Raw genomic sequence first — 14,517 nt, 5'->3', positions numbered from 1 at the left:
ATAGACCTATGAATTAATTTATAAAAAGGATGCTTCGAATTCCCAATATGAGGCCGAATGGAGCCTACATGTACGTATGCAATATGGAAATTAAGAATAGCAAAAAATCTTAAGAGGGGTGAAAATAATGGAAAAATCTGATTGCCCCCTCGGCATATCCGGTTGGCAGGGTTTAATATAGAAGTGAACAGACATTTCAATTAAAGACTAAAGAAGGCTTTAATACTTTAAGTAGACGTTAGCTTTGACAAAAGGGTAGGAATGAAGAAATAAGGAATATTTTTGTCAAGAATATAAAGAAAAGGGCAAAAACATATTTGGTTACGTGACCCGTAACTTGCAAATGACATTTTCCTGAGTCACGTAGTATTATTCCCACAGGCACAAACATTGGGTTCCTTGTTTTTAAGTCATGCTAGCGTGTTAGCTATGTTAGTATAAAATAGTAATATCAATGTAAGCAATAATGCAAAAAAAATCACTTTAAGAGTGTTCAAGTCAAAATGATAAAAGTCATTTAGTAACGAGCTCTAGACAGGGCCTTCGCTAAATGGGGGGGGGGGTGGCGACACCCCCCCCCCCCCGCCACTACTCCAGATATCGTCGGTAAATATGCGCTGCCGTCGGGAAAAATAAATAAAAGAAGAGAGAGGGGGAAAAAGGAGGGAGAAAGAGTTAACAAAAAGAGAAAAAGAAAGAAAGAAAGAAAGCAGAGAGAAAGAAAGAGAGGAAACAAAATGAAAATAAAAGGAAAATAAAAGGAAGGGGAATAATCAGAGAGAAGGGAAGAGGATAGACAAGGTTTTGATTAAGTAATTAAAGATGCGGATTTTGAGATGTTGGAAAAATTATAAATTCTCTGTTAGGCAAGCACAGGGCAGTTGGACTGATGCCTGTCGGGAAAAATACTGTTATCGCTAAATTTTATTATTTTTTCTGCAATGCGAACATGGGGAGCTTTTTGTACCGACAGTAATTCGAATATCCAAAGCTGTCAGATTATTTACCTACAGTGATTAGAATGTCCAGGTTTCAGGTTTAAATCTTTAAAAAAAAATACAGCTTGCGCTTCGTGAGATCGACATCCTCTCCACAATTTTCTTTTATATTAAACAGTGCTTAATATTTCCCTTTCTGGTCAGTATATCAAAAATTTCAGCTCGCGCTTAGCGCTCGCATTATGTTAAGATACACAGCTTGTTCAATTACATATGCAGAATCTGAGTTTATTCTTTTTATAAAAACGTGTGAAAATTTTAAGTTTTTAAGTCAAGAGATCAAAAGTTTTCAGCTCGCGCTCCTAAACGAACATTGATTAGAATATGCCGGCTTAAGATCAAAATATATAAAAACAAAAATCTGCTCGCGCTTTGCGTTCGCACCATAATTCAGTGAGATCCATACCCTCTCCAAAAATTTTTCTTCATTTTGGACAGTGCTTGAAAATTTTCTTTCTGGTGAGCATATCGAAAATTTTAGCTCGCACTGAATTAGCGCTCGCATTATGTTTATTAAGATACACAGCTCGTTAAATTACAGATGCGACATCTGAGTTTGTTTGTGTTTCTTATATAGAAACGTGTAACATAACTATTTTTCAAGTTGAAATATAAAAAAATTCTCAGCTTGCGCTTCACACTCGCATTAATATTTATAGAGAAACACACCTTGTTCAAATACAGATGCTGAATTTGAGTTTGCTCCTTTATATAACATATATTTAAAAAAAATAGTTCGCGCTTCGCACTCGCATCATAAGTTCATATCCCTTCCTTTTCACGATTACATAATCTGCAATGACTGTCCGATTTTAATACAGGTCGAAATATAAAAAAATCAGCTCGCGCTTCGCCCCCGCATCAATTGTTTGGATAATACATCCATCCTCTTCATTATTACAATCGAGTTTTCAGGTCGAATTAAAAAAAAAGAAAATTGGATTGGTGAGATAAGTATTTTATTCATGGATCCCTGCAAACTCTCTTTAACATATCTTTTTGCAGGCCAAGTATATTAACAATTTCAGCTCGCGCTTCGCGCTCGCATGGATCCTCTAGTTATATACGCATCTAGTTCATAATTACAAAAGCTGCTCAAAATGTTCAATTCTCAGGTCTAAATATATAAGATATCTACAAATTTGAGCTCGCTCTTCGAGCTCGCACGGTAACTTTTTTATATTCAGGTTACGTGAAATACCTTGTTTCTAAGAATGAAATTTTAGCAAGGAGTAACCCCTTAAAAAATAAGATTTGGGCAACCACGACGGGGGAAATGCGAATGGAAATCTTGTTCGCCCCTCCCCCTATTGATTAAGGCTGGATCTGCCCCTAGGTTTAGCGAAAGGAAATGTGACCAAGACGAATGCGGAACCCTAGCATGGCACATGGTACAAATGTCGGTACCGACATTTGTCAGAAATCGGTACCGATATTTGTCGGTATATAGGGTATTTATATTGCGCACATATCCACCTTGTTAGGTGCTCAAGGCGCTCCTATATTACCCGGCTAAGCTAGGCGTTCATAGCGCACACAGCTTTTTAAGGAATTTCTTCCTACCGGTACCCATTTACCTCACCTGGGTTGAGTGCAGCACATTGTGGATCAGTTTCTTGCTGAAGGAAATTACGCCATGGCTGGGATTCGAACCCACGACCCTCTGTTTCAAAGTCCGAAGACTAATCCACTGGGCCACAACGCTCCATTGTATTCAGGTATTCAGGGCCTCCACACCTCTCATTACCGGAAAAGTCCTAGCGACGCCCCTGGCTCTTTTTTTTTATATTGCGGACAACAAGCTAGTCAATTAATCAGCTAGAATTAGCGTAATACCTTGGTCACATTTGCTCTACGGCGTCCGTACGGCGAGTCGAAAACAGCCGTTTTATTAATTTTAATTCAAACCACCTATATGAAGTTGGTACAAAAAATGTTGAAACGGCTGTTTTCGACTCGCCGTACGGCCGCCGTAGAGCAAATGTGACCATGGTATAAAGCATGCTTGTTATTTCGTAGCAATAGAACAGGTTCGAGAGGGAAAACATGTGTACTCTAGGCCGAGAATGTTCACCGCGATTAATCTATATATAATTCATTGGCTAATTAGCTCTAAACCTCATCATGGTTTCTCAAAATGAAATTAATCCTCCTAAAGTTGGGGCCCAGCTTATGTCGTATGGATGACATTTGAACATGGCATCTGTAATAATGACGAGGCTGGCTTCCCTATGTCCTTGGAAAGATGTAATTTCCCAAACAAATTAGATGATACATCAAGAATTTATTCGTTCCCTAGTTAACACAGACATTGAAGGGTTTGTGTGCCATCTTTATGACAAGCCAAAGCTTCCGTTTATGTTGGATACAGTATTTTAAGACACAATTTCCTCTGGGATACAATATATATCAGGCATTTTTCCCTGAATATCAAATATCAATTTTCTAAAAAAAAATAATAATACATAATATACCACAAGTGCCAAACACAAAGGATCTTCTTCATGCTGGCACTGTTATATTATCAAATTGCTTCGGTAAAAAGTAATTGTCAGTGCATGTCAAAAACGTAAAATCAGTGTCAGTAGCCAAACATGTTCAATGCTCATTTTTTTACACTGGATAGAAATGCTGGTCAGAAAGTGCATCAGATTACATTTCACCTTAAATTAAGATAAATTCCTAAAAACACAAGAAGAAAAAATCACTTTATATAACAAACGCATTATTTTTTTAATGTATTTAGGTAACTAGGAACTTGAACAAATCCATTTTAGTAGAATGTTTTATATATCTGTAAACTCTGTATATTTCCGACGATGCAAATGCGCTAAATACATTATGTTTCAAGGTTAAATTTTTCCTTAATATAGCGTTAAAATTGTTTTAGTTTATAAAGAAAAGGAAGTACAACAGATCAGAAACGATTAAAGATCATTTTGTAAGTTTATGCATGAATTAATTAAAAAATCACGATTCGATTTTTAAATTTGCTATTGTGTTATTTTTATTTATTTATACATTTATTTGTTTATTTGTTTCATCTTTTACTTTTTTCATATGGTTTCATTCATTGTTTATGGGATTGATAATAGTAGTAGACGTATCTTACTAGAAGTTAGTAGAAGTAGTAAAAGTAGAAGTAGTAGTAGTAGTAGTAGTAGTGGTAGTAGTAGTAGTATTAGTAGTGGTGGTAGTAGTAGTAGTAGTAGTAGTATTATAGTAGTAGTAGTAGTAGTAGTAGTAGTAGTAGTAGTAGTAGTAGAAGTAATTGTAGTAGTAGTGATAGTTTTAGTAGTAGTAGTAGTAGTAGTAGTAGTAGTAGTAGTAGTAGTAGTAGTAAAATAGTAGTAGAAGTGTATTGGTAGTAGTAGTATCAGTAGTAGTATTAGTAGTAGTAGTAGTAGTAGTAGTAGTAGTAGTAGTAGTAGAAATATTGGTAGTAGCAATATTAGCAGTAGCAGTAGTAGTGGTAGTAGTAGTGGTGGTGGTTGTAGTAGCAATAGTAGTAGTAGTAGTAGTAGTAGTAGTGGTGGTGGTTGTAGTAGCAATAGTAGTAGTAGTAGTAGTAGTAGTAGTAGTGGTGGTGGTTGTAGTAGCAATAGTAGTAGTAGTAGTAGTAGTAGTAGTAGTAGTAGTAGTAGTAGTAGTAGTGGTGGTGGTGGTGGTTGTAGTAGCAATAGTAGTAGTAGTAGTAGTAGTAGTAGTAGTAGTAGTAGTAGTAGTAGTAGTAGTAGTAGTAGTAGTAGTAGTAGTAGTGGCGGTGCTTGTAGTAGTAGCGTTCAGTGGCGTAATGAGTCATAAAAATTGAAGGGGCCCAGGAAAGGCGTATTGGGCAAAATTTGTAAAAAGTTGCGAGCGGGCGAAGGGATTGGGCAAAATCTTTGACATTTTAATACCAAAAATATAATGTTGTGATAGATTTTGACCAATTTTTAAAGGAAATAATACTTTTCACCCTTCTTTCTTGCCTTTTCTTCCATTTTCTCTTTTTTTTTTGTTCGTGAAAAATTTGGGGTTCATGACTCCCAAGGCCCCCTCCCCTCCCGCCCAAACTGTAACCCAGTTGTAGTAGTGCAGCAGTAGTCGTTCCACAGTCACCCGAAGAGCTTGGCGATGTTGGTGGTCAAAACATTCTGGTCGATAACGGCAGATCAAATTTTATTTGGCACCAGTATTCATGATCGTCACTGTGAGCCAGTTGTAGTAGTGCAGCAGTAGTAGACGTAGTTAGGTGGTGCTAATCTATAGTTTGGGGGCTTTACAAGAGTCTATGTCAATGTTAACAAACAATAAAATATCGTGCCTACATAAATATTTAAAAGAAAAGAAAATCAGCTACAGTCACCCGAAGAGCTTGGCGATGTTGGCGGTCAAAACATTTTGGTCGATAACGGCAGATCAAATTTCATTTGGCACCCACCCAGTCTTCATGGTCGTCATTCATCTTGATTCGATAAAACGCTGACATGGTAAATCTTATTCGATAAGTCTGGTATTTGGAGAGATCCGCCGACCAAACGCAATGGTTCAATGCACTGGCGGATCCATGGGAGGGGGGGGGGGGGCAAAGGTGGCCCGTGACCGCCATCCCCCCCCCCCCCCTTGAGAGGCACACATAAAATATGTAATGTAAAAATGCCATTAAAACTCTTGAAAGAGAAGACCTTTTTTATTTGGTTGTCAAATTTTTCTACGAGAAAATTCCCCCTCCCCCATTCTTTTGGAAATCATGCATCCGCCCCTGGTTTAATGCACATTCAATATGAATTTCCGGTATATCTGCTCCGGTTATTTCAATTTCATTTTTTTGACTGATAAGAAGGTCTCATGCCCCGCTTCATAGACCCACTAATTTGCATTTACGTTCTACCAATCTCTATTTCTCCTCCTGACAGTGTTTTGCCTCGGATAATTTTTTAGCATAATATATTAATACCTTGGTCATGCTGGTGAACCTTCTCAGTGTACTTTGTATTTATGCTTTTCCATTATATATCTCTTTCGATGAGATTTGATTTTAAATGATTTTACAACTAACCAAATATAAGTTTTAAATCTGTTTAGGTCAGTGAAGATATTGTTCCGTAGGTAATACATTCAGTATGCCGATCAGCGTTTCATGAAATGACTTGTTAGTTTTTGAACATTTTTAGATTGATATGTCATAATAAAACTTTGTTCATTGTTTTTCAACTCAAATAATTTTGTTACCTACTCAATTTATTGAATTTTCTTTGTTAATTTGTTAATGTGAAAATTAAAAAAAAAATCAATAATTTTGTTTATAAATCTTTGCCAAAGTAAGAGTTGGACAACCGTCTTTCTCAGCCAGTCAAATTGAAGGAGAGTTGACAGATGACAATGTTAAAGAACTCATCTCCAGGAAAAGAATGTTCATGACATTACTTACTAATACCAATTGGTGGAATAGCTATCATTACATAAAAGGTTTGTACTAAAATCACTGAAGTCGAATAGAACGTTTAGCAGTCATTCCTAATTCATGTATCGATTGCTTACCAGTTTAACGGAATTAATTCCTTGACTTTCAAATTACAATGGGTGATTTCAAGTCCGGTGTTGGCCTTGGTGTTGGTGTTAGTGTTGAAATTTGGATTGCTTCCCCTTGCTCCAAAACTTATTCAGAGTTTGTAAAACTGACCCAGATCACATTATTGACATCTCAACAATTAGTGAGTGACTTTTCGGGACCATCTTCATTTTATGTTTGGTGTTATAATCATGTAAAAATTGACCTAACACCAACACCAAAAGGTCAACACTGAACTTGAAATCCCCCATTGCCGAAAGTTCTGCAACATCTCATGATTAGCCTGTAACCCGATTTCGGAATAAAGCGTAATACAATTTGAAGGCCCGTGTTACCGTTTTAAGTTCTAAATCATCGAAAAAATACGTTCAAATATGTAAATCCTTATTAGAATACAAGCGAATTGAATATCTAGTCGTAATGACGTCATTGCAATCCTACGATTTGAATCCAATTATAGGGCCTCACTCTAGAATAGCTTGTAATCATCAAAGATAGATATATTAGTATCATGACAATTAATTGAAATCTCAAATCTCACATTTTCAGAAAACAAGCAGAATTCGATTTGTTCCAAAATAGGAGGACCGTGGATTATTCGTAAGGTGTGCGGGAGATGCACCGGAGTCCCGTAACACGAAGCTAAGATATTAATTGCACGCTTGATTTTTACAATTTTATTGTACATTGTAGTCAATACAATCAATTGTAAATTAAAAAAAATCTACGATGATTGCTAAGCTTTCATAAAGACATGGTAATATTTCCATCATGGTGATTACCATGGTAACACATTAATTGACCCCATATAATGTTGGCAGCAGTGGGATAATAAAGATTGTAATTTGTCTGAATTGAGTCGGTCTCGATACTTCCACCGCTATATCAAACATCATTTTATAGAAAGGAGCAAAAAAAACATCTTATGAAATTAGAGTTCACGTGAATGAATTCCTTGCAAGAAAGAGCACGAAGCTCGCTTCAATATCGTCAAGGCCGGACAATATAGAGCTTGACAAAATCAAAATGCATTACTTCAAGGCGATTGAAAAGCCTTCGTCGTAAGGCATAAACTTCATGAGTTCAAACAGTTTAAAAGGGGAGGGTTTTTTTATCGCGGATTAATAGCCATGATAACAGACGAGTTTCTTTAGGAATCGTGACTGATACCAAAGGTCATTGCATACAATATTTGGTTTATGTAATTCCACTCGTCGCAGGAAATCGGCAGTTTGTATAATTTTGTATAAACAAATACAATGATAATGATTTTGCTTTAATATTTAAAGAGAGGGGTCTGAATTAATATCGCACTGGTAAATTGCGTCCACTCACCACATGGTCTACTTTCATTTAGTCTAATGCCATTCCATCCATCAACATTTCGTCTAAGAACCATTAGATCCAATAACCAGTTGGTCCAACCACCACTTCGTCTAACCACCATTTCGTCCATGACCATTACGTATCATAACCAGTTGGTCTAATATCCGTTTCATTTTCATTCATTTTACACAATTAACACTTAGTCCAAATAGACCAAATGGTATATGGACTACATGGCTATTGTACCAACTGGGAAATGGTGAGTGGACGAATTGGCAATTAGAACATGAAGATAATGGACGAACTGATTGTAGACGAGTTTGCAATTGGACGAATTGGCATAAGACGAATTGGAAGTAAACCTATCGCACTTACCCTTGCTGAAAATCATAATGTCGCACAATGTGTTCACATACTATGTAAATATGCGATACCCAAGGTTAACTTTGGGCATTGTTACAGTGTGAAAATGATTTCACATTGCCCCCTCACTGTAAACACACTGTGAACACATTGTTAACACACTGTGGACAAAACATTTTAGCCAAAATCACGAGTTTCTGATACTATCACCGCCCAGTATGTTACTATCTACTTTAGATCACAGCCATACACTGTAAAAACGCTAATTTATAGTTCATATTATAAAACTCACAAGAATGTTCTGTAATCTGATTGGTCCATATCGGATCACATGTTATTCAGCAAATTGCACTATGGCATCCAAAATGCATTATCCTGCACTCTGACGTCATACCAAATGTACTATCCTGCACTCTGTCGTCAGAGTGCAGGATAGTGCGTACGAGGTCTGGAATTATCTAGAATTATCTAGAATTTAGATCAACTATAGCATTCGGGGTAGCTCAGTAACATGGGTTGTATAAAACAAAAAATGCACGCATTTTTGTGCATAGAGGACCTAAATAATGAACTCTGTGCTCGACTCGCCGTTGGCTCTTATCGCACATAGTTCGTTATTTGGCCCTGCATGCACGCGCTTACGTGCATTTCTTGTATAATGTGCATCATCTATTGCCAAGATGTATGACAGAAGACGACTTATTGATCGAAATGGAAATAAACCACATGAAATGATATACGACCACTGATCAGTACCCTTATTTTTCCACCAAATGTGTTGAAATTTGGGAAAAACAATGATGAGAAAATTATTATTTATAAAGGCCCCATTTGAGTCTGAAAGGAGATTAGCTTTTTCTTTCTCAGTATAGCTGAAGTAACCTCTGATGGGGCAATAAGATAATCTGCATAATCCTCCAAAAAATCAAATTCCCTCGGCTTGACCATGAATTATGAACAATGTAAGATAAACCTGGAAAAGTGTTTTTTTTTTACTAGCCAGCCTTTTCACACGTGAATCTTGAATTATCATGTAATCATGATTGCAATTCATTTTTAGAATCATCGGACCTTCCACACGTTCACTCGAAAATTGTGATTGTGATTAACGTTCATGATTCTTATCATGTTCTAGTTTGGTTTCACACGTGCTAAAAATTCGTCATTGACGAATTTTTAGCACGTGTGAAACCAAACTTCAATCACGAACGCTAATCACAATCACGAATTCAAATTCTACTTCGGAAGTGAATTCCACTTAAGTTTCACTCAAATAGCGGTACGAATTTTACGTGTGAAAGGCTTGACCTCCAAAACCTTTTCTGGGGATGGAACTTACGTTTCCTTTCAAGTGCCTCCGTAGATAATACAATTGTCATGCACGCATCGTATCGATGTAGTGCTTTGATTGACAAGTCACCAAGGACACATACCGCCTTCGCTCGGGAATTCGAATTCAATTCACAGTTTTCGAAAGGTGAAAGGTCCGATTATTTTTAAAGACGAATTGCAATCATCAATACAATCATGATTCAATATTCAATGTGAAAAAGGTCCTAATGTATCATAACTCATTCATAGGGTTCATAATAAGCCTATTTTCACGAAGAATGTAGCTCCCAATCATTTTTCGCTTCAATTTTCAGTGACCTTGCGAATATCTATTTCATACCAGAATTTCTTCACATGCTTTTATACTCCCCTTTACCCGACATCTTATATTCTCTCGCTTGCTGTATCCTCCACTCCTTCCCTTCTCTCTCGCTTTATCTTCTCTTCATATTTTTATGGCCAGCTCTTTCCCTATTTTATCTAAGGACCATGGCGTCAGCCAAAATCGTTTTTAATGTGATATCATCTTTCTATCATGTCATTCAAAAAAATCCAATATACACTTACCACCCGCCGCAAAATCAGCTACTGACAGGAATGATGAAAATGGCAATGAAATGATGAACCTGTTTTACGCGCCCTTGCCCCTATACAACCAATTGAAGAATAGGAGAGCCACTCGACCATTTGCAATCGTGGTCTGAAAGTTAAAGTGTGTTTGCAGTTTGTTTTGAAAGGTGAGCTCAGTCGTGCTTCAGACAATTTTCCATTCGCTCTTTGGTAAATATGTATAATAGTTTCATTCGATATCAATGATGTCAATTTCACCTTCCTGTTACGTAGCCCCGACATTCAGCATCACACTTTATCATATTACTAAATACTACAAAATATTTTCTGAGAAGTCTATTCATTGCATAAAGACGTAGAAGCAGTTTTTCAATTATTTTTCTTCATAGACGGAAATCGATTGGTTGACATCTATATTCCATTTTATCACAGATACAATTAATAAGAAACGAGCCTAGTGGTTATAATAGTTATTGAAAATGAGGATTCAATTTTCCTGTATCGAATAATTTGTCGTTTTTTATTTTTCATTTAAGTTTTATTTCCACCAATCCATGACAAAATTTTGATATAATGACATTATTAGCAAGCATTGATACTTTACGCTACATGAATATAGTGTGTCATGCGGAAGAAACCTTGGAAATCGAATGATTGAAGAGAAGGCTCCCTTTAATACATAGCTTGTTAAAATAATTTTTAAATATAAGAATTCATTCAAAACTTGCAATTGATGAGCATAATATAAGAACATTTCACTCGTTAATGTGCTTCTAAACCTTTGTAAACTTTCTATAATTATGATTTAAAAAAACTATAACAAAAAAGCCCAAGCATAAAGTAATCATATGCTTTCATAAGCAACGTTTTCTCGACCATGCGGCAATCATATTTGACGCACAAGGTCTCGTATGAAAGATGACAAAATGGATATTTAAGTAATGAACTTTGTTTTCCGAATAGATAGCACAGTAAAAGCAAGAAAAGCTCACTTGAAATTATAATTTGCTTGTGCAAAAATAAATTTACCAGCACCTCTTTCTATTGTTCTAACTCAATCATGTGGGAATTATGAACATTGAGATTGGCTTCTTAATGAAAGAGAGGAAACATAATTTATATCTTTCTTGGTGTAAATCTAAGCCCCTTTCACAATTGACGTACCACCACTTGCGACCTTTTGGTCGTGCGACAGGCTGCAACAGGCATCAATCGCCAGTCATCTCATAATATCGCACAGAGGATTTCACAGTTGCAACAGCTGTCGTACAACAAAAACAACCAGTAAAACCCGTTGCACGAGTAAGTCGCTTATGATCATATTGTGCTCGTGCGATCACATGCGAGTGTTGCACGAGGGATTGCGAGGGGAACGGTCGCACACAACGGTAGTGCAATGTTGTAAGCCGTTGCGATCGGTCTTGCAACAGTCTTATGGCCCATCATATTATCGCACCCAGTCGCAAGACGGGTCTCTGTACATGTAGGTCGCTAGCACATGTGCAAGTGTTGTACGACCTCCAGTCGAGTAAATGCGACTACTTAGTTGTGCCACCTCTCGCACCAAGTCGTGCAACGTTGAACAACACTCCCACGATGATCGCCCGACCGATGGTACGACCCCGGATACGAGCTGATGCTAGTGAATCGGTCGTATTTGATTGCGTTCGGATTTTGAACATGTTCAAAGTTCAGATGTGACCAGCCACGACCACCTCGAGTTCGTGCGACCGTCTACAACGACTGCGAGTGCTCGCAAGTCACCAAGAGATCGATCGTGCAACAGCAGGAAAAAACTGTTGCAGGCGGTCGTAAACTGGTCGGATGTCAATTGTGAAAGGGGCTGTACAGTCGCATACATGCGAATGCAACGGTAGTGGAATGTTGTAAGCCGTAATTTCGATCGGTCTTGCAACAGTCTTGTATTATCGCAACCAGTCGCAAGACTGGTCTCTGTAGGTATCTAGCGCATGTGCAAGTGTTGTACGACCTCCAGTCGACTAAATGCGACTATACGTAGTTGTGTCACCTCTCGCACCAAGTCGTACAACGTTGAACAACACTCACACGATGATCGCCCGACCGATGGTACGACCTGATGCGAGAAAATCAATCGTATTTGATCGCGTTTGGATTTTGAACATGTTCAAATTCAGATGCGACCAGTCACGACCACCTCCGACCACCTCAAATTCGTGCGTTCGTCTACAACCACTGCGAGTGCTCGCAAGACACCAAGAGATCGATCTCGCAACAACAAGAAAAAACTGTTGCAGGCGGTCGTAAACAGGTCGTACGTCAATTGTGAAAGGGGCTTTATGAAGCAAAAGTATGATTATGATAGGAAACAATCACACTGAGTCCTTTCCTTTTTTCTGGAAAGCACTGTATATCATGGATTCTTCAAAAGAAAATGGAGAAGCATGGAGTGAGCATGAACGTAGCATGAGAGTGCGTAAATTGAACATCATTCAGTATTTACATTATTTGCCAGAATGTATCCATATCAAGACTACTACTCCAACATGGCAGCCTTCCGGCTATTTGCGTTCAATTTGAAATAAAATCATAAGCCACTTGTTGCAGCAATAAAGGAGTTGCAATCCAACACAATTCTAACGATCATAAAACAACAAAATTTTCCGCATACATTCGTAATTCCGAAGCTTCGTTATTCCGAAGGTTCGGATATTCCGAAGGTTCATTATTCCGAAGGTCCGTATTTCCGAAGGTTCGTCAGTCCGAAAACGAAATGAGATTCGTAATTCCGAAGGTTCGTTAGTCCGAAAACGAAGTGAGGTTCGTAATTCCGAAGGTTCGTTAGTCCGAAAACTAATGATTAACGAACCTTATTTCGTTTTCGGACTAACGGACCTTCGGAACAACGAACCTTATTTCGTTTTCGGATTAACGAACCTTCGGAACATCGAACCTTATTTCGTTTTCGGATTATCGAACCTTCGGAATAACGAACCTTCGGAATAACGCCACAAATGTTCGGATTAACGAACCCTTTTACGTTTTCGGATTAACGAACATCGGGGTATAGGCAATTTACGTGTTTCGGAATTACGAACCGTCGGAATAAAGAACCTTCGGAATTACGAAGTGTAACCATATTTTCCACCAATCTGAGCCATGCCCGATTATTTTTTATTGTTTGTCTTGAATAGGGTCTGTTTATTGGATTCTTTCGACAACAGGCCCCAGATGCTTCTTCAAATCGTAATGATCATTAACGCTGGATTTTTTTTTCTTGATTTTTTTTTTCCATATCGGCTTGACCTTTAAGCGGGTTGCATTAGAAAATGGACCATGGAAAGGTTCCGCATTTTTTTGTTGTTGCTTCATTTCCAGCTAGCTCTGCTAATTAAGAGTAAAGAAAAATACTTCTGATTAGTATACAACTCAAAGTCAGGACGTCTGGTGCGTCATTAAGGCCATTGCTAATGTAAGCTTATCAGCATATATTCTTGAGAATGGACAAATTGATGTGATTCACGGCGTGATGTATATCCTCGGCCTAGCCTAATTGGACTACTCTTAGTTTGTGAATCTGTCATTTCAAAGTGACGAAAGGAAGCGGAACACCTGCGGAATTTCGAGGAAAATGACCCTATATTAATTTTGAATGTTTTCTTGGTTTTTACGCCTTCTTCTGTACACGTAATTTCAAATCTGTATTTCTTATTTATCATGTATTTTTTTACTCTTATTTATATTATATACTTATATATAACAAATGTCGATTGTATGAATAAATGTTTACTCGAATTAAATTGAATGGACGTTAAGTCATCACACTAATGGGGCATTGCAAGAAACTTGCAATCAATTGCAAGTCTATTTTCGGTTCCTAAATGAACCATGATAATCTACATCTTGAAATTTGCTATAGTTAAGATTGATCTATCTATTAAAAAAACTGCAACAGAATACAATGACTTAAAAAATATAATTTTATTATTGTCTAATGGTGTTTATGACCTTTAAATATCAAATCTTTACGTAAGCGACCATCATAAGTATAAAGCCTGTTGCCTACAGTTGTATATACTTGGCGTTCCGTTTTGCATGTTTTGAGAGCCTTGAAAACAATACTGAGGGTTTAATGGTTGCACATGAAAGTGCTACCAGCAAACCTATCAATATAGGCCATGGTTGCATAATGACCATGTTGCCAAGATAATATTATCATTGTCGAAAAAAAAATTCCCCAAGCTTCAACGGTCAGTGTGCCCTGTGCATTCACAGATTATTTTTCGAATAGTGAAAAAATAAGACAAGCAGAGATAAAGAAAGAGGGAGAAATGACTTAGAGGAAGATAACAAACAGCTCTAAGTCGTGTAATTTTACAGCCCTTTTATTCATTC

General features: G+C 37.4%; 1 protein-coding gene across 1 annotated transcript in view; it reads right to left on the bottom strand.

The window, feature by feature from the left end:
* Positions 1–8,014, bottom strand: part of LOC129276857 (alpha-2B adrenergic receptor-like) — a 29,427-nt gene extending 21,413 nt beyond the window's left edge. Inside the window, exon 1 of the mRNA XM_064109183.1 lies at positions 7,888–8,014. Coding sequence (XP_063965253.1) covers positions 7,888–8,014 — 127 coding nt within the window. The remainder of the gene's footprint in view (positions 1–7,887) is intronic.
* Between the last annotated feature and the right edge of the window lie 6,503 nt (positions 8,015–14,517).

This window comes from Lytechinus pictus, chromosome 14 (assembly GCF_037042905.1).
Source record: "Lytechinus pictus isolate F3 Inbred chromosome 14, Lp3.0, whole genome shotgun sequence".
Lineage (NCBI taxonomy): Eukaryota > Metazoa > Echinodermata > Echinoidea > Temnopleuroida > Toxopneustidae > Lytechinus > Lytechinus pictus.
The sequence above is the reverse complement of the archived record's forward strand: the minus strand, read 5'-3'. Positions and strand labels throughout refer to the sequence as shown.